Here is a 25,148-nt window from a genome sequence, read left to right as displayed (position 1 = left end):
TAGTTTCCCCCGAAATCCTTCAAAATAAAACAGCGCTGCAGATCGTTTAATGGACGGCTTCAAGGCATATTGTACATCTAAGCAACCTAGTTGTTATCATTATCCACGATCAACTGCCACAACAATCAAGATCAACAATCATGATCCACAATCCCTTCTGGATTTTTATTTTCTGAATTTAGAATAGCGAGGATGTAAATGAAGAATAATGATCTATTACATATTAAAGGGATAGTTCACAGAAAAAGAAAAAAAAACAGTCATTATCTCTTCACCACTATCCCGATGGGTTTGGGTTTAAGTCCACAAAATACTGGTGGAGTTTCAGGGGTATACAGCATTGCAGCCAAATCCAATAGAACAACATGCCTTTATCCTGCTCCTGTGGTTTCATCCAAGTGTCCGTAAACCCAGACATTAAACGTTTTGTCAAAACTGCATAATTACAAATTTTTGGGTGAACTATCCCTTTAAGCGGTTGCTATTTGGGTCTTGGGGAAGAACAATTAACATAATTTATCAGGTTCATTTTTGACAATGTTTTCCAGGTCAGCCATGAACCAAGAAAGATTCCTTCACAGTTTTAAGCCAGGTCAAATTTTAAAAGCCTTGAGACCTACTTTTATATTTCGTATGGTTTTATTTATGTATTGGACACTGCGGGTTTTATCTAAATCAAAGATTCAAATAAATTGATTTAATTCAAATCAATGAATTAATAGTTTCAGCATCAAGGTTATAATGTTGCACTTGACAGAATGTTAGGTCGTTAAATGACCTATATCCACTGCCCTCATGTTCGAAAAACCTCCACATATAATATTTAACCATCTCATAAATAATAAACTATATATTCACACAGTTTGATTGTTACTAAACTACAATTTCTGGTGACTTTTATTTTGAAGGCAGCGCCCCCTCATGTTCCGGAGGTGCTCGGCCGGTCTCCGGTCAGCTTCACGGTGCTCGGTGGTACACACGCTCCCGCTGCTCCCCGCGCTCTGTGAGCTGTGGACCGGCGGAGGGCTGCAGGACGGGACCGGGGACCGGGACCGCAGCACCGGGACAGAAACCAAACCTCCACCCGGGATGGACTGAAGCAAGGCCCGCTGCAGAGAGGTGAGCTGACCGGGTGAGAGGGATCACACTGGAGGGATATGACAGATACAGCGTTGTCAATTCAACCATCAAATATGAATTCTAATAAAAATACTAATATCTTAACAGGGTGCTTGTTGTGAGCTGTCACTCAATTGAAACTTTAAGTTAATTATAAGTGATATTTACCTACTTTTAATGAGGCGTCATGAATTAATTAACTATCAATTGGAATTAAATTAAGTTGAATTCTTCCCATACACACTGACCATCAAAGCAAACACTGGTAAAAATACATCACCTCTGTTGTCTGTGTTTAAGTGTTCTCTTATTTACCTAAATGAATTGTTTACAAACTAATCAATGGATTTGTGGCAAGTCGTCCATAATATAGACAATTTAATATTATTAAGAGCAGCCGCCTTGTCAACATGTGAGTCACCTGAAAGAGGATGATATGGAGGAATTAGAGGAACAAAATCCACCCACAGCCTTTAGAAGTGGTTCCACATAATAAAATGACATGTACTCAGTGAAAGTGCGGGCTTCACTTTGCACACCTCACTCACATGCACATCCAGTACACACAGCATACTGAGAGAGAGAGAGAGAGAGAGAGAGAGAGAGAGAGAGAGAGAGAGAGAGAGAGAGAGAGAGAGAGAGAGAGAGAGAGAGAGAGAGCAGATCTCTATCAGGGAAACAGCTCTAATCCTGTTTAGTGCCCTCACTAACAGGCACCCAGCACCCTGAACTATTTGGCCTGCGAGTTGTTTTTCTCATATTGGAACAATGAAAGTGGAGATTATGTGGGATTTTCTGGTTGTTTAGCAAGGCAGCCTTTGGAGAGTGTGTGTACACTAAAGCGCACTGTAATAATCTCAGGGTAAATGACTGAGCCTTCGTCCGTCTGCGGCTGATAAACTGGAGATAGAATGATGTGATATGTGATGACATATATGTGCTTCGGGTGCCTGGAAGATAAAGTTGCCCTCTTTAAGATGCTCTGTATATGTGATCCATACTGTGTGTGTGTGTGTGTGTGTGTGTGTGTGTGTGTGTGTGTGTCAGGGGCTTTCACATACATTTTGAGGGGCCATTGCTCTGGCCTCCCAACTCCATGCTAGTGTAGGTAATGCATTAGTGCAGAGGGCGATATGGTTTTCAATGTTTAAACTTTGAAATTCAACAAAATAGTGTCGGCTTGGGACAGTGTCCCGTGATATGGGGCATAAGTTATTGTTTTGTTTTGGGATGACTGGAAGATATCGCGATTTCATTTGGTTCAACTTTAGCAACTATTAGGCTACTCATATTAATGCGGCCAAAATAACACAGTTGGAGGTTCTCTGCACAGATGCATTCACAGCAGCAACAAATCCTCCAATGCGCTTGCGGTGAATCGAGCGGTTCTCACATCAGATTCTTCCAACTTTCTGCTGACTTTATATGAGGAGGCCAGGTGGAGAACGTCTGCAGATAATCCGGAGCCTCTCACTCTGACTTTTGCGTTCCCACACGCCCCCCCTCCTCTGGAGAACACACAGAGGTTCTGCGGAGTTCAGTGCATGTCTGAGTCTGGGATCGTGTGTGTTCTCCACTCCACATGCATTCTCATGTTTCACGGATCAGATGACAGAATCTTTCAGGACATTTACCCGCTGACATTTCAATGGCTGTGATGTAACGTCCCTGCAGCGTATTGACAAATTACCCCTGATGATGTTACAGTTGGCTTTGCTCATTTGGAGGAAGCCACTTTATAAAACTCTATTAAATCAAATGGTTTGCCACTGAAGGGTACATGGCCTCGAGGGCTGGCTGTCGATTTCACTCACGCAAACCGGCGGAAGGTGGAGCGGGTTCAGGCTGCAGTTGTTGCTGTAAACATCACAAAAGCCCAGACCACAAGCCTCTCTTTACCTTGTAATGAAATAACCGCTGTGTGGTGGTTTACTGTCCGGTGAGAAGAGGGAAGTAACGAGCTCGGGGCATTTTGCACAAGATGAATTGAATCAACCTCTGTTACACTCACACGGCATGGAGTCGCAAAAGGTGAGGATGTGCAGGGAGAAGAACAGATGTTGTTGTATTGTATGTTATCAGAGACTCATAATTGCTCGCTTGTAAAATCAGACTCAGGAACTTTGAGGCATGTGAAGGGAGTGTCTTTCTGTACAGAATAAGATTTATTATACTGCACCATGATTATGCAGACGTGAGCGACAGAATGTCCTGTCAGCGCAGACAGCACATTGTATTATCATAGTTTTGGGTTTTTGGAAGAGACCAGAGTTTTGGTGTGGATTACAGTTTTTTCTTTCGACCACCGAACATTCAAATCAAGGTTTGTCGTTCCCGCTCTTCATGCTGAAATGAAATCAGAGTGACTAGGGATTCTTTACATTTGATTATCAAAGCATTGTGAGATGGGCTATGCACAAACAACGTAATTCTATCTCATCCCTTATCAGAATCAGAATCAGAAATACTTTATTAATCCCAGGGGGAAATTGTGTTTGTTACAATAGTTCCATGCAAGATCGGAAATACAAGCGTAGAAAGTAATATTATTATTATTAATATGCAATATTATATATATTGGCCAATGGTTTTTTGATATGGTAAAACAGTAGCATTTATTCGAAGTGACGAATGTAAGTCCAATATTCATTGTCCTTGTATCTATGTTTTGGTCTCCACCAGTTCTCAAGAATATTTGGCTCTTTGTCAACCAGTTCGTTCACCAACTAGTTGTCTGTCTGTGGCTGGGCAGGTAGTGTGCAGAGGTTTTTACAGGCAAGTTTGCTGAAAATAACCTGGGGCACAACAACAGTTCATGAGAGTATGAGGAACCGCAGTGGGAGTTCTTCTTTTTATCCACTGTTAATGTAAAAAAAAAATCTATCCATCCGTTCATCCATCTGTCTGGGCCACTGACCCACTTTCCTCATGGGGACCATTAAAATTTCATCCACACTATCTAACCTAACGGCGAAGACATGGAACTGAGGACCAACCGCAGAGAAGGAGAAGGGGGAGGAGGGGGGAGCGGCGAATAGGACGCTTGTATAGTAAGTAGAGGGGTGTAGTGTTTGGAAGTGTTTTTTTTTTTTTTAGGGGCCTTCCAGATGGCACGTTGACAGGAAGGATCCGGAGAAACCGGCCCCTAATGAATGGGAGGGAGAATCACCTGAGGGGACAAGAGACATCAAAGAAAGCCTTCTCTTCCTCTCTCTCTCTTTCCTCTCCTCCCTCACGCTCACTCCCTGCTCTTATTTTTCTTCTCACCCGATGTGTCTAATCTAACTGCTTAGTCTCTCCCCTCAAGTAATCTGTGGGCACTCTCAAAGCCTCCCTTTTTTCACACTAATTCTTAAAATCTATCTTAATGAATCTCTCCTATCTCCTCCTCGTTTTCATCTCCAGAGGACATTCCTCATTTTTAACAGCGTGGTAGCCTGGGGGGGCAGGTTCAGACAGATCTGCCTGGGAGGAAGCCCTCAACATTCACGGAGGCCAACGTAAATGCATTAGACGCCCTTGACCTTAACTGCGGGGGGGGGGCATGGAGAGAGAGACGTAGACGTGGAACGGAGTTTGGACGTGAGGAGTTTGTGTGGCTCGTCAGGTTGTTTGCAGTGAGAGAGTGGATGTGGATGGGAGGGGAGGGTTAGGGGGGAGGGGTACTGTTTAAAAGATGAATGCATCCATGCACTCTCATGTAAACATGCTGGACTTAATGGATGTGTAGGGGGGGGGGGGGAGTTCACATTTAAAGAGAAGGCAGAATTTGGCTTTTTACTAAAGGACCAATCCACAATTTTAACCTTCATTTATTTTGCAATTTTTACACTTTATTTGACTTGTGGAATCCCTCTGTGGTTAAACTCAAGTCTGAATGATAGATTTTTCTGTATTATCCCAGTGATGTAATGTGCTGTAAGTAGTTTAAATTGGTCGACCTCCTTCCTGCTCCTCGTTCTGACTGCTTCTGCGTCTGCTGCAGATGTGTGATGCCTTTGTCAAGTGTGAGGAAAAATGCCCCCTGACGGTGTCACGAGAGGTTATCTCTGTGCGTTTTAAATAGACCTCACATTTTAAACAATGACCCTGTGTTGTAGGTCGGGGGAGTTGGAGTAAGAGTTATCTGAGCGTTTATCAAGTACGGACGGTCGAACAAAGTCACTTTAAACATTTCTTTCCAGGGTCGACATGTCGGCGGGTCACTGCAGAGAGAACACAGGTGTGTTTAAAAAGTGTAATGAAGGCTGCGTTTCGTTCAGGGAAGGAGGGAGTGAAGGAGGGAGGGAGTGAAGGAAGGAGGGAGTGAAGGGAGGAGGGAGAGAAGGGAGGAGGTGTTGGTTGTGGTTTCAGATTCCTGTGACTGCAAAATACAGGATACGTAATGCAATTAAACTGTTGTTGGATTTATAGTTACATGTGCATTTCCTGCTGTGACAAGTCCAAGTGTCTGCTGTAAAATAAAATAGGTCTACTGTTTCCTGTAGAGTGGAAAGGAGGATTGAGTGTTTTGGGAGATGCCAGTAACTACAAGTAATTTATACTTGATACAAGGAGTTAAATAGTTAGGTTAAGATTTGTAGCTCAGCATCAGATTCTTGCATTGATTGCACCAAAGATGTATCTGGTCATGTCATTAATTACATTCACAGTAACTATGTTTATATTCTTTATTTCACTTTGTGATATAAAGCACCTCCCTCCATCAATCCTACACATGCCTGTGTAGTTCATATTGTCGAATTGTTAAAGCAAAGAGGAAGTCGGTCAATCAATAATTCAATCAATCAAATTGTGTTTGTGTAACCCAGATTCTGCCCTTAATGTCACTAGATTAATGTCTCTTTTCATATTACAAATGAGCAGAGTAAACAAATGTAAAGACCTCAGAGGAAGCCAGATGTGAGGGATCCTCCTCATGGGACTGACAGAAGGGCAATAGATGCATCGTGTGGAAGAGCACATCAAGTGGAAGTGGTCTGATAACATAAACAATGTATTTATCATAATTTATTGGATCCTCAACTTAATCCACATCTGAACCTAAATTTGATTGGTTCTCCTCGGGCTCAGCTCCCCATCCCTCCACCAGGGAAATCAGTTTGGTAGTTCTGGCGTAATCCAGGTAAACCAACAAAAAACAGACACGGATGATTCCATGCGGTCAAAGAATTACCATTGTTACATACACTTGAGCAGTGATCATGGTGAACAGTGGCTTTTGCAGTAAATGGTTTGGTTTATTTTTCAGTGTTTGTTAAAATGATACGATAAAGGCACATAATCTTAATTTCAAACAACCTGCAGACGACAGAAGCAATCCATGCTGACCAGTTGCAGTTTTCACTCATTGCTCCATTAGCTCCCATAGACCCAACATGTACTTTGGACACATCAGAGCTGTGAGAAGCTGTAAAAACAAATCGCCCCAAAAATTCTTTTATCTTTTTAATATATTTTGGGCACAATGGCCTTTATTGATGACTGGATCACTCCTTTAAATGGATAAACTCTGCATTTATCGCTATGAAACACTCATTGCAGAATTAATGTTCACTGCAATGGATTACACAACTCAAGCAAGTTTCATGATTCCGTTAATAGATTTTTATACCCTGCAATGGAAAGCAATGGTTTCAAAGGGTGAAAAAAATATTGTAATCATCTAAACCTCCCGAGCCTGCATTTGAATTTTGTCAGCCACAATGTGAAGTGCAGGTTTTGCAGTTTGAGAGCTGAAATCTGCAAAAGCTATAGTATGACCCTTTAAAGCCGATATATACGTCATCTTCTCTGTGGTCTCTCTAATGCAATCTCTCACTCACATACCCTCATGCGCCCGCAAACACACGCTCCCACCATCTCGATTAATGCATCAGCAAATAGCTTCCGTCTTTGATCGTATTTACTGTGTGTTGTCAGTGCATACATTAATCTCCAAGAGGGCGCTTGAACCCCAGCAGAGAGCACAGACCACCTCCTCTCTCAGTCCGACAGCAGGACTGAGATGCCACGTTTGTTACCACGAGAGGGTCACAGGGTCGTTTCTCGAACGCCTCAGACATTTAATGGACATTTAAAGGTCGACCTGTGTCGGCTGTGGCACAAACGTACATAACCTGTCACTTGTGTGTGATTTCTGCTGCACCAGTGCGAGGGTCAAACAGAAATGGGGCATTTAGTCCTGAGGAGAAATTGATTCTTTCTGTTTTGCGACAGCAGATTCGTGCAGCTCTTACACTCCTCACTCAATACTACTAATGGACCAGATACAAACACACACACACTTATTCCCACATAGACTGAGGTACACAAATACACACACACACACACACACACACACACACACACACACACACACACTCACACACACACACAGGCCTTGTGTGCAGGAAGCTGCAGCGGGAGGGGAGGAAGTGATTTTGGAGGCTGGAGAGCTCTGCTTTGGAAATATCTCGAGCCACCAAATAAATCACTCTCTTCCCCCTCCATCATTTTATTCTTCTTAATGACAGGCTGATATTTATTTCATCTCTCTTTCTCTGACCTCTCCCCACTCTCCTCCCTACACCTCCGTCTCCACTTCTAGCAGAGAGAATGAAATATGTGATACGCCTGAAAACACATTTATCACTTTTGTCATCTGAGGAAGTCGCATCCATAGACTAGTATCCTCTGCCTTGTTCCTCTGCTGGTAAACAAGGCTTGACAGTAATTCTATTGCATAAAGACGTGCTAGTTCTGTTATGCAAAACAGAGTTTGGTGGATGAAGTTGCATGAGATCTTTGTTGGAGTCTGTGTCAGGGGAACATGGACAGTTAGAGGTTGTAACAAACAGCAGGAAGCTGTTATCAGTTCTCCCAGGCCCCGGGTCAGAGAGGGAAGTCACAGTCCCATACAGAGAGAAAACTGGAACTCCTCAATTTAATGTTGGGTTGAATTTTATCTCTATTGTTTCTACTGAAAATACCAATGTGCTCTAAAATAATTATTAAATGTCCCTAGTGTTTTTCGAAGTCACGGCAGGGTTGTTGTGGCAAGTTGCCACACGAGAGCTTACACAGTATAATGGTGTAATTTCCTCTCAGAGAAAACAGTGACAGTTTGGGTTTACTGGAAATCTTCCTGGTTATTGGCTGAAGTTTAAATCTTACATCAGACACAAGTTACTAAAACAACAGATACACGTTCTGCTATTCAGTTGATATGGTAATCTTGGTTGTTTATTTAAACAACCTTAAGTTATAGAGCAGCACTAGCCATGCATCTACCCACCTGATGAATGGAGGTCTAGTATTTATTCTCTGTCAGCTCTGGTTTGGGTCTCCACCAACCCCTGAGCTGAATATATAGAGGGAACATAAATCTTTTCACTAAAAACAATGCATGAGAGTGAACCAAAACAGTAAAGTTGAACATTTGAAAACAAAACAATGGGCTATCACATTGTATAAATGGGGAGCTGAAGAGTTGGGTAAAATAATAATAAAATGTATCAACTGTGTCAATTATAAGAGTTAAGGTTACAGCTGCAACATCACAAAGAGTCAACAGCACATGTTAGCATATCTCTGCAGCTGAATGTAGAACACTGTGGTGCTGTGACCTAAATGTTAAATTCAATAGGCTTATTGTCCATCCTGAGGGTGACATGATCATTTCAGTTTGGACCAAAGTTGTGGACTGACCAACTAATAGATAGATTTTTTTTAACATTAACAATGGATTTAATGACTTTGTGTAATGAAAGTTGGGGACTACAACCCATAAAACGTCAGACCTCATTAACAGCTCTCATACCCCAGTTTTTTAACAGCAGGTAATTATTTTCAGCAAATTAGCTCTTAAAATCCGCTGTGAACTACCTGCCAAGCAACAAACAACAGAATATCTTAGTTAGCAAATAGCTGGTGAAGCTTTTGGATGATAAAGAGCCAAATATAGGGAGTCGCTGGAGACCAGTACAGAGCTCCCTGGACTGGTCTTTACAAGAAAGTGTCGTCCAGAGATTCCAAACAAAATGTTTGAGCCAATTAAGAATCATTACAATTACATACTCAGAGATCACATTCATTTCTCAAATGTTCAGATCAGCCCATGTCTTGGTTACAATTCCTCGACAACCAACTCTGAGGAATCCATATTAAAACAGTTTGTGTTTTGTGTTTATCAGATGACATAGGGCTGTTGACTTCAGAAATGCAGCGTCAGCCCACTTGAGAAAAAGCAGATGTGGTTTGCCATCAATTAAAGACTCATCATCTGTCAGCCATCGAAAAAACAAGTCCCTCTGATTTACATCCAGAATGACGAGTGGGGACCACAAATCATAATTTTAATGTTTGGTGGTCAAACTCTTCCATGAACCAAGACTATAATAACAACCACCACCCAATTCTACAATGTGCTATTGTGTCTGTGCAGAGAGGAGAAATTAGTGGCCACTGCCTCCTTCATCGAAACACAATGAAAACTGATAAATAGATGGAACAATGTATAAAAGACCAACCTCAAACATGCTCTTTCAAAAAAAAATACTAAAGGTGAGCACAACTATAGTGACACAAAGCAGGAAACTGGAGACGCCTGTTCAGACATCTCACCTCCAATAAAATCCAGCGTGATTATTGAGGAGCCTGTGTTGCCGTGCTGCAGTAACACCTCTCCCCACTGGGAGTCAAATAACCAGGCCCAAATCAATACATTCATTCAGAGGGATTGATCGAGAAGTCTCTGCTCATAAATCTCCATCAGACCAGTTTCCTCTCAGCGGTGATGAATCCGTTTCTCATAACTCGACAGCAGGGACTCGCCGCTTCCACACCGAGGATCTTTACTTCCTTTGTGTTTGTGTGATGCGACTGACAGTTGTTTCTAAAAGCAGCGCGTCTCCTCCTTGTCACAGGGGAATGAAAGAGCCGCCGTCAGATACAGTTGTGCATCATAAGTGTCAGGTTTAACATCAGTAGTTGAACAGAAAACAGATCAGCAGCAATAATCAGTCAATTGTTTAAAGTAATACATGAACATGTTTTGAAATACATTTATTGTTTTTTTTCTTGACGAGAGTAAGATGAGAAAATTAATGTCACTTTCATATATAAGCATGTACTGAAAATGGAAAAGTGAAACCAGCAGACTGTTAGTTTAGCTTAGCATTAAGAAGCACAGGGGAAACTAAAGATTTAGCAAAATCCACAAATCATTTTTCAGCAGGATTACACATAAAACACTCAACGGATTTCCATGAAACTGTGGCAGACATGGGTCATTAAAGAAGCCGTTCAATTTGGCTGCAGGTCCAGACTGAGGGGTGGATCCAGGAAACAGTGTCAGAAATGGGATTTTTCGACTTTTTCTTAAAAACATTTTTTGGGGTAATTATGAGTTTGTGCAATTTGGTTTCACAATGTACCTCGGCGGAGGTTTGTGCTCTATTGATTGGTATTCTCCTTTTATTTATTTACTTTTTTGATTTCACTTAAGTCACACTGGCTGATTGTCTGCTTGCGGTCAAGCAACATCTGTTGCAATTGTGTCCGTCCTGGGAGAGGGATCCATCACACACAGATTCCAAGTTTGTTTCTTTTCTTATTATTTTCATAAAAAGATGGTTCGATGGTTAAGGACAGAGGACGTAGCACCTTGTTAGGGCATTAGCTAAAGAGTGATTTGTGAATATGGGCGGCTCAAATAATTAAAATTTATATTTTTCTAAATTTCCAGGCATCTGATAAATTACTATTCAATTAAATGATAATGAAAGCAAGCTCATATGCCTTTTTCATGTGGCGTTACAAAGTGTGTATTTATCTTGAAAGAATGAAAGTTGCCTCAAAGTCATTAAGAATTTGGTTGTGGAACATTATAGTTTTTGTGTCGTGATAAGGACGTCGCTCAGCTCCTGCTGTGACTGAAAAACATCAGAGGTTTACTGTAGTTGAAACGCAAAGTGGTGCATTTGCTCGCCAGGAAAATGAAAAGGCAAATTGACCTTCACAATGTCAGAGCTAAGTGCTTGCTTTCATTTGAGCGACTGGTTCCTGGTCACTCTCTGGCATTAGTTCAAGTGTAGCTGCATGTGTTACAGGAAGTTGTGAAAGTGGAAAAGTCAAAGTCATCGAGGAGAAGCGATGTCATTATTTAAAGGTGGTTCCCAGCATGTGTTCAAAACTAACGAGAGCAGCTCGTGAACCAAACAAAGAAAGTGATTGAAGTGCCACCTCTGCATTAATGGCGTACCATATTTTGTATGAGGGCTTTTGGCTACTTAGACTGACATCACAAGGATTTTCCTTTAAAGGAGGGAGGATGCTCCATCGCAGCAGGCATATTTCGCCCTCCAGCACTTACTCACCCGCTCCCCCCCACCCAGCGTCCTCCGTCGTCAGTGGAGGTCCTGTTGGAGAGACGCCCTGTCTCCCCTGATTCAGCCGTCTGTGGGAGCACAGTCCAGTATTCACTCCTGCCATATACTGATCCTTTCATTAGTCTTGGCTTCTGGCAGCGCTGTAAAAGAGCTGACTGTGTGGGGAGTCAAGAGACCAGGACTGATACACCGAGATACAATTACAGATACGCAGTGTAACTCAAACACGAAACAACTTCCCAGGAAAACACTTTTCTACTTTTAGATATAAGACAACATCTGCCATCTTCTATTTTGGGCTATATTTGTATGTGACATTATGACATATCATCCGTATTTTTGCTTGTGATCGCTGAAAATAAACAGATAAGTTGTGGCCACTCATTACAAATTGCAGCCTTAGAGCGGTCATGGTTACAGAGTTTCTCAACCACAGTGTGATCTTTCTATTTGAAGATAGTTTCACTTGAACAGTTTTCAGAGAAATAGAGCGAAAACTTTTACTTAGTAAGAAAAAAACTAATATCAGAAGAAAGATGCTTTGAGTCAGGCGGTAGACTATAAAAAAAATACAGATTGTCTTGCGGTGTTCCTAAGATAATGAGACCAAAGTTAACTGGTTGGGTCCCAATAACCTTGACCCTTGACCTCGAAATCCGTTCATCTTTGTGGCCAACTGGACATTTCTACCAAATTTGAATAAATATCGTCGTGGCGTTCTGGAGATATCATGTTCACAGAAATGGGACAGAGAAACACACAGAAAACCCTAAAACATAACGCCTCCAGCTGCTGGACATCACTGGAACAGAGGCATAAACATGCTTCATGATGGATGGAACGGTCTTAAATAGGCGAGGATGTCATTTCAGGTCACTTGAAAAACAGACATTGTATCTCAGGACACTCTGTGGTTAAAGAAGTGAAATAAAGAAATGAACAGAGAGAAGTTTGGCAGTATAACACGTAATTCTCCACCTGTATATTTATATACTGCAGGTACCATACGTCCTAGTTTCTTTGCTCTGTATCCACTGAACACAAACTCGCTTCACTTTTTAAAACACACAGCCCTGCACACAGCCTCATATTCAGAGACATCAGTGACAACATTGTTTTCCAGGAGCTGCAGTCCCTGAGGAATGCTTGGTTTGGCGTCGGCTGTTGAACTCTCTGCCATCCTAAACTAACATGTTAAAGCAGCCGTGGCGTGTTCCTGATTTGTTTAGCTAGAGATGGAGTTTGTGGAGGAGAAGATGCTAAGAGTGATTATCTCTCTAACGACAAACCTCTCTGTCTCTCTCCTTCAGGAAACAGCAACATGGAGAAACCCCCGCTGACCTCTGAGGAGTTGCTTTCTCATGGAACGTAAAACATTTTTTCTCAGTGCATCAGAGACACAGGCGGGCAGACAGGAAGAGGACGTTATGGACTGACTGAGCACATGTGAAGGGATGAGTCACGTATGAGTGATAGATGATGTAACAGCGTCTGGGACGCTCCTCTTTCACACCATGGAGATGATTGCTGCAGCAGAGAGGGAAAAAGGGCTTTTTTAGAAGCTTGTGACCTTTATATATTTATTTTGCCAATGACAAAACAAGTTGCAATCGCAGGCGGCGGAGAGGCAATGACCTAATTCAGATTAAATGACCTCATACCGATAAGTAGTCCGCCTCCTCGCCGGGTGATGGAACATAATCACAAATGGACTCTTATCATAGATGCTGGAGAGTCTGAGGTTACTTGATATTCTCAGTGTGGATGTGTGTGTAGGTGTGTGTGTAGTGAGGCTTGATGCTACATACAGCTATGTTGCGGCGTGGACTTCTAACCTGGGTCTCCCGTGTTGGGGGCGCACTGGTGCTCCTCTGCTGCTCCCTGTCACTGCTCTACGTGATGACCTGCAGCCCCCCACACTCCGATGACCCGCCACTGAGTCATGCGTTACCCCGCGCTGGTTCAAATCACCCCAGCCTGGGGGGCACAGGACCGGGAGTGGGAGCCGGGGCCGGTGGGACAGGAGGAGCCGGAGTGGGGCCTGCTCAAAGCATAGGATCAGCGAGTGTCCAGTCGTACCAGGTGCTCCTCCAAGAGCGTGAGGAGCAGCACCGACACCACATCTCCTCCTTGAAGAAAGAGATTGCACAGCTGAAGGAGGCTTTGCAGGAGCGCAGCCAGCAGCTGAAAGGAGTGCAGGAGAGCCTGAAGAGAGGAGGCCCAGCAGAGGGACCGGAAACTGGGGTGGGCTCCCAGGGAGGCGGCCTCGGAGAGACTCAAGGTGCCAAGAGCCAGCAGGCCGATCTCCAGGACTTCCTGAGGAGCCAGCTCTCAAAGGCCGAGGTGACCGCCGGCATCAGGCTGCCCAGCGAGTATGCGGTGGTGCCATTTGAGAGTTTCACGCTGCAGAGGGTGTACCAGCTGGAGATGGGCCTGACGCGTCACCCCGAGGAGAAGCCGGTGAGGAAGGACAAGAGGGAGGAGCTGGGGGACGTGCTGGAGACGGCCCTGCACAGCCTCAACGCACCCCCATCCCAGGATGGAAGGGGCGCAGCAGAGAAGACGCAAAGTAGCAAAGTTTACGCACCGTCCGACTTCATAGAAGGTAGGAACAATTTAAATCTCAACCTCGTCTCCTACTCTTGACACCAAAATGAATGGATGTATGCAGGTTTTTTAGGTGTGTGAAAACTCTGGTCAAATATGATATGTGTCATAACATCGAAAAATTGCAGCATCAGCGTCTAGATCTGCAAATTAAAGAAGATGAGTCGGAGCCATCTACTGCCGAGTCATTTGACCTGGGAGTGAATGTCGATCGTATTCATACCCATTTGCAGACGAAAGCCAGACGTTAATGGGTTTTTTGATCAATGGAAAAGGGCACTAGAAATATTAATTAAGTATTTATAATCACAATAATACATTTTAAAGTAATCATAATGTATCTTGCGTTAATATGTATATTAATATAACAAGGAATTGTTAATTATAGTACCTTGTAAGTGGGAAAAGGTTGATCCTTAATGTAAAATTTTCTGGCAATATTTTTTCTGCAACAATATCAGATCTTGTGGTTACAGCTGCACCTGCTGAGGCACTGGCTGGTCTTGAACTTGAAGTATGAAACACACAACATGTTTATTACACGTTAACCCGCTTCTGTTACCTTAATCAAACTTACACAGACATGGACTCAATTCTAAAGTCCCATGCTTTGTACATGCACTATCCACCTCTACCACCCGCTGTGCACATACTCTAGGGAATGATTAAAGGTTTAATCATTTAATCATTTAATCTCTGTCTCTCTTGTAGCTAATAATGTAACACTTAACAACACAAGGTAATTGGAAAAAACAAATAAGTTAACATAATTCCTTGAACCTTTCCACATGCACTTCATTTCTATTATTGACACGTTTGTTTTCTATCCCAGAATAGCTATACGTCAGTTTCTTTTTCTACCTTGAGTTAGCATGATGTTGTTGGAGGGTTTTTTTGGTACACGAATCCCTGGAAGGTCAGAAACAAGTTGGTGTTGTTGTGTAGGAGCGCAGCCAGGATATCCTCCTGGACTCAGCTCAGATCACAAGCTCAGGAAATGAACACAGCTGCTCCTCATTCACTGTGGAGCATCTCTTCAAACGTGCTATTATAGTGTGTGTGTGTGTGTGTGTGTGTGTGTGTGTGTGTGTTTGTACTCGTATTTGTTTCCTCTGTTGGACCTTTTTTCAGTATAGGACCGGTAGACTCATGGGGACCAAAGCCTGGTTCTGAGGCAAATCGTCATTTTTGAGCTCCTGGTTAAGATTATGGGTAAGATGTGAAGTGTGGTTAGGTTAAGCTGTCCACAATGAATGGAAGTCAATGCAAAGTCCTAACAAGGATAGCTGAGCTGGACCTTGTGTGTGTGTGTGTGTGTGTGTGTGTATGCGCGTGTGTGTGATCTCCTCTTGTAAGGTCACCATCCCTCAGTGTGTGAGTGGGCGGAGGTGCACCTGGCTTAGAGGAAATGAGCCACAGGTCACTATGGACCCTCTCACATCTACATGAGCCTGTGTGTGGTCTCGTGTGTTCTAAGTGTGTGTTCTAAGTGTGTGTTCTAAGTGTGTGTTTACGCCACGCCGATCTTAATAGATGTGCATGCATTTGTGCGCATCTGTGTGTGCATTCACATAAACAGCCTCCACAAATCCTGAGCGAGACAGCAGGAGAGTGCAGCGTGCTTTTAATGAAAAAGCGACTCTCTCCTGCTGGTATTTTGCAGTGAGTGCCCTTTAATGGATTTACCCATCGATTTTAAGCAAATTGGGAAAACACAGCTTCTTTTTTTTGTCAGCTATATAGCCAGACAGGAGAAAGGCAGTCGGGTTGGCTGCCGGCTGTCAGAGGCTGCACACACAAGCTAGTGAGCTGAAACTGCACACAAACAGTGGAGGTATGCAAAATGACCTCTCCAACCACTGAGGTCTGTGCTCACAGAAGGGACAGAGGGAAGCAGTTTAGACAGAAAGACACAGACAGGAAGTGAAGGCATTTAGTCTAAATTCTTCAACATATTTACTAAATTGAAGCTTATCGCGTCACAGGAAGCTGGCCAACCTAACCGGAAAGCTGCTATCAGACTTTGGATCTTTACCCACAGCCACTTTCCGTTCTCGCTCTTTCTCCATCATTGTATTTGATCGTCTTCTATCTGTGTGTGTGTGTCTAGTCTTTTCCTTATCTCCTCGAAGACCCTGCACCTCCTTTTTCCTTTTTTTCTGTTTTCTTCCTCACTCTCTCTTTCTTTTCAGACTGGTTTCACTTCTTACTTTCTATATCCCCATTTCCCTTCCCATCGACCTCAGCAGGTCAATTTGCAAGTAATAACCCTTGTAGCACCTGGGTATTTGAAAAGCAACTTTCTCTCTAGAGAAACCAGCGGACACATTGCATGAAATAAGGATATTGGTCCGGATGACCATAATAGCCTTTCTCTCACTGTTTATGTGTCATATATGTATGAACAGTTATTGCTCTTTGCCCAGCAGCAGGGAGCATGGACAATGTCTCATGTTGCCTAATTTGCCCTCGTTTTTATACACACAGTAGCTATCAGAGAACTGATGACTCACAAAGAACAAAGAAATAATGATGAAGCTGTAGCTTAAAGGGATTTTCCCTTGAAAGATATTATTGTAATTTTCAGAATTTGATATCAACCAACGCAAATGGAAAAATCTCATGGGATCTAAACAAGAGCCACACCTGAGAGAAATAAAAACGGAAAAACCTAATCATTGAGCCAAAGTAAAGGCGCAGAGGAACAACAGGCAGAGAAACAACAGGCAGAGAAACAACAGGCAGAGGAACAACAGGCAGAGAAACAACAGGCAGAGAAACAACAGGCAGAGGAACCAAAGTCAATCAATCAATCAATCAAGTTTTATTTGTATAGCCCACATTCACAAATAACAATTCGTCTCATAGGGCTTTAACATTGTGTGACATCCTCTGTCCTTAACCCTCAGCAAGAGTAAGGAAAAACTACTAAAAACCTTTTTCACAGGTAAAAATATGTAGAAACCTCAGAGAGAGCCACATGTGAGGGATCCCTCTCTCAGGACGGACAGAAGTGCAATAGATGTCAGGTGTAAGAAAACATCATCAGGATTTTTAGCAGCATCGATGAGGGTAAACATTTTTCAATACTATGTGTCAGGCAGTCCCGCTGCAATCACAGTCTCTGGCCAGCAGCCAGCAAGACCACGATCCAGCATCAGGATGGGATCCACTATAATCTACAGTTATTGTCCACCGCCGCCAGTTAGAATCCATTATCAGCTGCCGCCTCGGTCGTGGTCCCTCATCATCCGATGCCAACGCGACAAAGGATCCTCCATTACAACGACGATCAGCTGGCACGATACAGAATCCACCGAACTGGATCCACCATTGCGACCTCTGACGCGCGATCCACAATCATAATCCATGGTGCGGCCACAGCTGTGGCCCTGCATCCGCGGGCGCTAAGGCACAGAAACTCCGGGAAAGGGGTCAAGTTAGTAACATGTACTGATGAGATAAGAATTATCTTGATGTGATAAATATGGAGAAAAGGAAGGAGAAGCAGGAAAGAGAAGCTCCGTGTGTCTTGTGTCATAAAATCCCTGTGCGTCTTAGCATCATCAGGGGTTTTTGCCATTTAATCAATTTTGGAACATCGCACTAATTAGCTCTAACTATAAGCTTTATCAAAAAGGCAGGTTTTGAGTCTACTTTTAAACGAACAGAGCGTGTCTGCTTCCCTAACTGAAAGTGAGAGATTATTCCACAGGAGTGGGGCTTGATGGCTAAAAGCTCTGGCTCCTACTCTACTTTTAGAGACTTTAGGGACAACAAGTAAATCTGAGTTCTGGGATCGGAGTGCTCTAGTAGGTTGATATGGAACTAACATCTCTTTAAGGTAAAGAGGTGCCATATCATTAAGGGCCTTGAAGGTGAGGAGGAGAATTTTAAATTCTATTCTAGATTTAACAGGAAGCCAGTGTAGCGATGCTAATACTGGAGAAATGTGCTCTCTTTTCTTAGTTCTCGTCAGGACACGTGCTGCGGCATTTTGGACCAGCTGCAGAGTCTTTAACGACTTGCTGCTGGAGCCTGATAATAGTGAATTACTGTAGTCCAGTCTCGATGTAACAAAGGCGTGGACTAGTTTTTCTGCATCTTTTTGCGAAAGGACATGTCTGATTTTTGAGATATTACGCAAGTGGAAAAACGCGGTCCTAGAAATTACTTTTAAGTGACTATTAAAGGACAAATCAGGATCGAAGATCACTCCCAAGTTCCTGACTGTGTCATTGGAAGCAAGGGCAATGTCATCTAGCGCAGCTATATCATTAGATAATGTATCTCTAAGGTGTTTAGGGCCGAGTAGTATAACCTCTGTTTTATCTGAGTTTAATAAGAGAAAATTGCGGGTCATCCAGGTTTTTATGTCCTTGAGACATGCTCGAAGTTTAGTTAATTGATTACTTTGATCAGGTTTTATTGACAAATATAACTGGTTGTCATCCGCATAGCAGTGGAAATTTACCGAGTGTGTCCTGATAATGTTTCCTAGTGGAAGCATATATAATGAGAATAAAATTGGGCCGAGCACAGACCCCTGTGGGACACCATGGTTAACTTTGGTGCGCACCGATGACTCATCATTGATTTGAACAAATTGGGAGCGATCAGCAAAATAAGATTTAAACCAGTTTAAGGCCGTTCCTTTAATGTTAATTAACTGTTTTAGTCTCTCTAATAAAATTTGATGGTCAATTGTGTCGAATGCTGCACTGAGATCTAACAGAACGAGGACAGACACAAGTCCCTGATCTGAAGCTATTAGAAGGTCATTAGTGACTTTTGCCAGGGCTGTCTCTGTGCTGTGATTGGTTCTAAACCCCGACTGAAAGTCTTCATATATATTATTTTCCTGGAGAAACTCACACAGCTGATTGGCTACAACTTTTTGTAAGATTTTAGATAGGAAGGGGAGATTAGATATTGGCCTGTAATTTGCTAAAACCTCTGGGTCTAGGGTGGGTTTTTTGAGTAGGGGTTTGATTACAGCTATTTTAAAAGACTGTGGTACATAACATGATGATAATGACAGATTGATTGTGTTAAGTAACGAATTATCTATTAGGGGCAGAATTTCTTTAAGTAATTTAGTTGGAATCGGATCTAAAATACAGGTTGTTGGTTTAGAACCTGAGACTATTTTGGTAAACTGATCACGGGTGATCAGAGCGAAGCTGTCTAAGTAATGGGAAGGATTCTCAGCCGTTTCTGAGATCTCTATTGTTGGGAGGGTATTAGTGCCAATTGAGGGCAGGAGATGATTGATTTTATTTCTAATAGTTAGAATTTTATCATTAAAAAAGGTCATAAAGATATTGCTATTTAGGGATCGAGGAATACTGGGTTCGGTGGAGGTGTGACTCTCTGTCAGCCTGGCTACAGTGCTGAAGAGAAACCTTGGGTTGTTTTTATTCTCTTCTATTAGTTTTGAATAATAGGCAGCTCTTGCTTTGTGGAGAGCCTTTTTATATTCTTTAACACTACTCTTCCAGTCTAGGAGATTTTCAACACTGTTGCTGGAGCGCCACTTCCTTTCTAGTTTTCTTGATATTTGTTTCAACTCATGTGTCTTGGAACTATATATATTTAATTAAACAGTCGGATTCCCCTGGTCCGCACCAGTTCTAAGTCAGCTGCTAGGCTGCAAAGTCTAACATTAAAGCTCATTATATGAATTACTCCTATACTTTTTGAAAGACATTTTCTCGCTGAGAGCTAAAAGACAGGATCAATACCACTCTCAGCGTGTGTTCAGTTAATGCTCAAGGGAGAAGTTTGCCTTCAAGGTTTTCTGACTGATAAGCCCTGAAAGCAAACGTAACTCAACAGCGTTCAATATAAAAGGAATGTATGGAGCCTAGAGAACATTAGCTTAGCTTAGCATAAACATGGAAGTAGAGGAAGCCTTAACACAGTTCGTAAACTTGTAAAACACAACTTGGTTCAGTATTGTATAACTGTATTGATTAAAGGGAAAAAATGTTACTTAATTAGCTTCACAGTGCTGGTATTTTTTAGCAATGGTAGCAGTAATGCTCTACTAACTTGTGGCAGATATTTGTGTCACCCTCAGGATTATTTGAGAAAATGTTGTATATCCTAGTTTTAGAATATTTTATGACCCAATCTGGGACAAGTGTTTTGGAGCTTCTGTAATCGGCAAATGTTAGCATGCTAACGTTCTAAACATGCTAACCATACATCAGTACGATAAGAACTACCTAAACTGGCAGAAATGTTATTTTGACCTATTTAGTTTGGCCGATGTCCAATCTGCTAACATGGAGTAGGGAGGATTTATGATTTATACTGCAGCCAGACATCAGGGGGCGACTGAGATGTTTTGTTTTCACTTTTGGGGAGCCATCATGTCATCAATCTTTATATGCAGTCTATGTTACTGCCTTATGTAGCATGGACATTAAACATACATCTTTTGACAGAGCTAGGCAAACTCTTACCATCTGCCTTCACTCTTTATGCTGAGCTTAAAACATTATCTCCTTGCTGTAAATTTAAAAATGAGCATATTTCCCCAACTGTTCCATTGAATTTCCTCGTAGGTTTTTTTAAGGTCCTGACTTCATGTCTCTTTGTCCCATCAATCAGGTATCACTCGCACAGAGAGGGACAAAGGGACGCTGTACGAGCTGACCTTCAGAGGGGAGTTGAGTAATGAATTCAGACGCTTGGTCCTGTTCCGTCCTTTTGGACCGCTGATGAAAGTGAAAAACGAGAGGGTGGACACATCAAACGTCCCCATCAACATTGTCGTCCCGCTGTCCCGGCGCACAGACAAGTTCAAACAGTTCATGCAAAACTTCAGGTGAGACTGAACCTTCCACTTCTTGTCGTGATTTCTTTGCTCTTCCTCCAATTTCACAGTAACACAAACAATGTGACAGAAACAGAAGCATCACAATAATCAAATTATTCAAGGAGGTTCTCGGCAGAACTAATGCACACAAATGTGATACTCTGCAATTCAAACCCAGTTTTTATTCCAGTTTTACATTTTAATTGGGGATCAGGCAGACAGCGACAAGCAGTGGAGGGGATTAGAGGAAAGGAAATTAACATGAGGGAGGCTTTTTCTCTTTTCCGCAGAAACATGTAATTAACATTTTGAAACTGCACACACAGTGTTATCAGTTAATTTATTTTTGTGCTGGTAGGCATAATCACAATGCAAATAATATGAGACAGTTAAATGACTAAGACAAGAACATGAATAACAGCTCCCATCTCTGCATCTGTCATCGGAGCCGTTTTCAGACACGAGCTCCGGGAAAAATGTCCAGGAAATTGGGTCAGCATATTTTTTATTTGAGATTGTTTCTCACATAGAAGGAACGCAGCAAGAGTTTGCCCAAGTCAGACATGTTTGCAATGTTGTGTGTTCTGCAGCACATCGCCACAGGCATATCGACAAACTCTTGTTTTACTTCCAAGTGGAAATTTTTGTCATAATCTTCTAAGTGTAGCCCAAGGTGATCTTTTTCCTTCTGCGATATGTATTATTCTAGTTTTTTCAGATGTGGGTCATGTGTTAAAAACGTCATCAGTACACCCACACCATTCGGGGGGGGGGGGGGGGGGGGAATTATGGGAGCGACTTACTTGGACATTTCATTCATCTTTTTGCCATGGATTTCTTTTGTGAAGCACTTAATAACCTTGTTCAGATAACTACTATACAAATAAAGTTATTATTATTTGCTATTTCATATAGAGCGCCTCCAGGCTACACATTCAGTGCATGTCTGAAAGCAGCTTACATGTTCACAGGAAAGGTTTCACAGACCCCATACATTTTTGATGCATCACAAACAGATCCAGGCTATACTCTCTGGATGCGATAAAGAATTTATGAAAAAGCATAAAGGTTAGATTTTCTTTTCATGGATCCCTGCAGCTGCAAGGTCAAATGAAACTTTAGCACTTAATTGCTGTCATTAAAAAAAAAAATCATATTTTGAAATGCGTTCAGAAATCATCAGCGAACAGCAGCAGCAGCTTGTTCCAGCGCCACATTCTTTCACCATCAGCTGAGGAAACATCCTCTTTAATGTGTGTGATTTATTGTGCTGCCACGGCTGCTTATCACAGCTGTTTTTACATGGTAAATCCTGCTTAGTAGCAGTGTTGAAGCCCATTAAAATCCCCCCCTGGGCCGACCAGCAGACGTTGATATAAAGCATGGCAAGGAGTGTATACTTGCTTGAAAGGCTCTGCAAGTCGCTGAGCAAACTCTTTACCCTCATACATATTAACGGTCTTCTAGGATAAATTGTGTGTAGGGGAGTGCCTGTGTGCGTGTGAGTTGAGGGGATGATGTAGGTGAGGGACGTATCAAATGTCCTTTACTCACATTTATCCTCGAAAATGAGTGCATTCTAGATTCACTGTTAAATGCCTCCTCCCTAGTGCAGGATACATAGATGATATTTGAATTCACGCAAGCTTAAACAAACTGCAAACATTTGCAGCCAGACTCTGTGGAGTTAAAAGACTAATTTTCAGCCCATGATCAAATTATTAGAAATGATTTGTTAATATTCTGTGGTCTGTGAGACAAAATTAGGAATGCCTCATTTATAACTATACCCAAAAAATCAATTACTTTTGATAGAGAGCCTTCAACACAACAGCATTTTTAACGACAGTAAAACTCATATTTTTCATGACTACTCAGTATCCTCGGCACGTACTCACTCATCTTTTAAAACATCTCGTGTTCATCTGGTTTTACAAGATAATTTCTCTCAAGTGCTTCTGGGCAACATTCTGACAAATGAGTGCGAGTCTGGAGTCTCCTGAGCAGAGGAGGTGAATTATACTTCAGCATGCGTGCGATGCATTTGACACGTCTCCATCAAAGCACTCGTAGGCATCTGCCACCTGGTCTCTGTGTACTCACACACAATCTCTGCTATAGTCAGAATGAGGAGAGTCAGGGTTGCAGGCTTTTTGATTGACTAATTATTCCTTTGGTTGATAAATGTCAGGAAATAGATACAAAAGACACATCACACTCATCAAGATACAAAGATGTAAACTTTTTAATTAATTTTTGACGAGTGAAAAATACAATATTGGACTTTTTTTAAATAAATTACCGAAACTTTAATAAATTAATTAACAAATTATGCAAGTTGTTATTTTTTGAAAGATTGAAACCTCTACAGGCCTCCTGTTGTAAACCTCTCATTTGTTCCCAGTGCTCTTCCTTCCTGTAATGTCCCCTGCTCACTTGATGAGAATGCTTTCATCCATATTGTCCCTTCCTCTTTGTGTTTGTGTATACGTACAGGGAAGTGTGTGTGCGGCAGGACGGCCGAGTCCATCTGACGGTGGTGTATTTTGGAAAGGAGCAGATGAGCGAAGTCCGCAGCACTCTGGAGAACGCGTCCAGGTGGGTTGAAACCAAAGCCAAGTTCAGATCATTGGATTAGAGCCCGAACGCAGAAGATGGAATGATATTTAAGAAGTTAAAAAAAAACTGCTGGAAAAATACTTTTTCACTGTTTCCCCAAATGCCACAGAAACCCCTCTCACGTTTTCTAATCTGTCCCTCTCCATCTCACGACACCCACAAAACACACACAGCTCCTGGGTCGGCACCGTGCCACAGCCAGTCATCTGGCTGATGAATAATGGAGCAGTGTGCCACCCATGCCAAGGGGCTGAGAGCTTGCAGCCGACACAGATAAATCATAACAGGCCCGTGATCGTCCGTGACTCATGCTAACCCTCTCACAGGAGCTGGACGCCCACACCACAGGAGACGTGGCTGATCGCGAGTCAGATCCACTGTGGACTGAGCCACAGTTCCCCGAGGGAGTTGCTATGGTGACGCTTGTCGATTTCCCAGCCCTGAGGGGTTTTGTGTGGCCCTGAATCGGTCGGACTATCTCCAGTATCACACTGCGCCTCTTTGTCTCTCCGTGTCTCCTCCTGTTGCTGTCGCTGAGGGGAAACTGTGGAGATAAGAGACGAAGCGGCGTTAAATAGTCTCCGAGTGAAGTGTCACATGAAACATAAAGAAAGCAAAGCCTGTGGCTGTAGAGAGAAAGAACACAAACATCCAACAGGAACATATTCAAACACTTGTATTGCAATGAAGTATTTCGGGATCAATCAATTCTGTAAAACAATTAATAGTTTAGATACATTAGTAGCAGATAGTTAAATTAACAGTGTTGTAATCAATCTTCAGCCATTTGACTCCTCCACTCCAGAGTATCAATGTGAGATCGGAAGTAGCGTAAGCATTACCAAAACCTTGCTGACGGGTAACGCTGTCACAGATGACTTCATCAAAACAATTAAGTTCACCAGATATGTCGTGATACATCCACTTCTACCGTACAGCCAATTTAGAGTCAAACTTTGGAAGCCAGAGAACCTGGAGAAAACCTACGCAGTCACAGGGAGAACATGAAACAGGGATTCAAACCGGGAACCTTCTCACCGAGAGATGGCAGTGCTAACCACCGTGACCGACCTCAACTTGTGCCTCCAAAATAAATCAGTTAGTTGTTTATTTCACGTGCAAAGATATGAGCCCTCTCGGTTAAAGCTTCTGTAATATTGTGAATACACTGGAGCCTAGTTACACACTACCCTCCCAGTACTTTATATGATGAAATATTTTTACTAAATTAGATTTATTTTAAATTGCAGTATATCACCTTGCTTACATTACATCATCCCCTGTATCGCATTTGCAATTTATTGCCAGATTTCTGCCAATACACAGCCCAACAACCTGCAATATTGTTTCTGCACTGCATGTGGGAGAATTCTTAAAGGAGTGCCTGAGAGAAATGCACTGAATGGAGCAAAAGTGAGTCGAGGTACAATCAGGGAGAGAAGGTTGTCGAAGCACACCGCCCTGTAATTTCCCCCAAGAGCTACGGCCCTGCTTTGAACTCTTAGGCTTTTTGTATACCACACAGTCCAAAAATACATTCATCAGTTGAATGGGCTATGAATCTCTGCATCATTTCTTTAATGTGGCTTTCGGACCAGTGTTGAAAT

At 42.4% G+C, this 25,148-nt stretch overlaps 1 protein-coding gene across 1 annotated transcript in view; it reads left to right on the top strand.

Moving 5' to 3' along the window:
• Positions 1 to 1,071: 1,071 nt before the first annotated feature.
• csgalnact1a (chondroitin sulfate N-acetylgalactosaminyltransferase 1a) overlaps positions 1,072 to 25,148 on the top strand; it is a 36,757-nt gene continuing 12,680 nt past the window's right edge. The window contains exons 1-4 of the mRNA XM_061074298.1: positions 1,072 to 1,119; positions 12,800 to 14,094; positions 20,715 to 20,931; positions 23,419 to 23,520. Of these exons, the coding sequence (XP_060930281.1) occupies positions 13,287 to 14,094; positions 20,715 to 20,931; positions 23,419 to 23,520 (1,127 nt within the window). The 5' untranslated portion in view covers positions 1,072 to 1,119; positions 12,800 to 13,286. The remainder of the gene's footprint in view (positions 1,120 to 12,799; positions 14,095 to 20,714; positions 20,932 to 23,418; positions 23,521 to 25,148) is intronic.

This window comes from Limanda limanda, chromosome 1 (genome assembly GCF_963576545.1).
Source record: "Limanda limanda chromosome 1, fLimLim1.1, whole genome shotgun sequence".
Lineage (NCBI taxonomy): Eukaryota > Metazoa > Chordata > Actinopteri > Pleuronectiformes > Pleuronectidae > Limanda > Limanda limanda.
The sequence above is the reverse complement of the archived record's forward strand: the minus strand, read 5'-3'. Positions and strand labels throughout refer to the sequence as shown.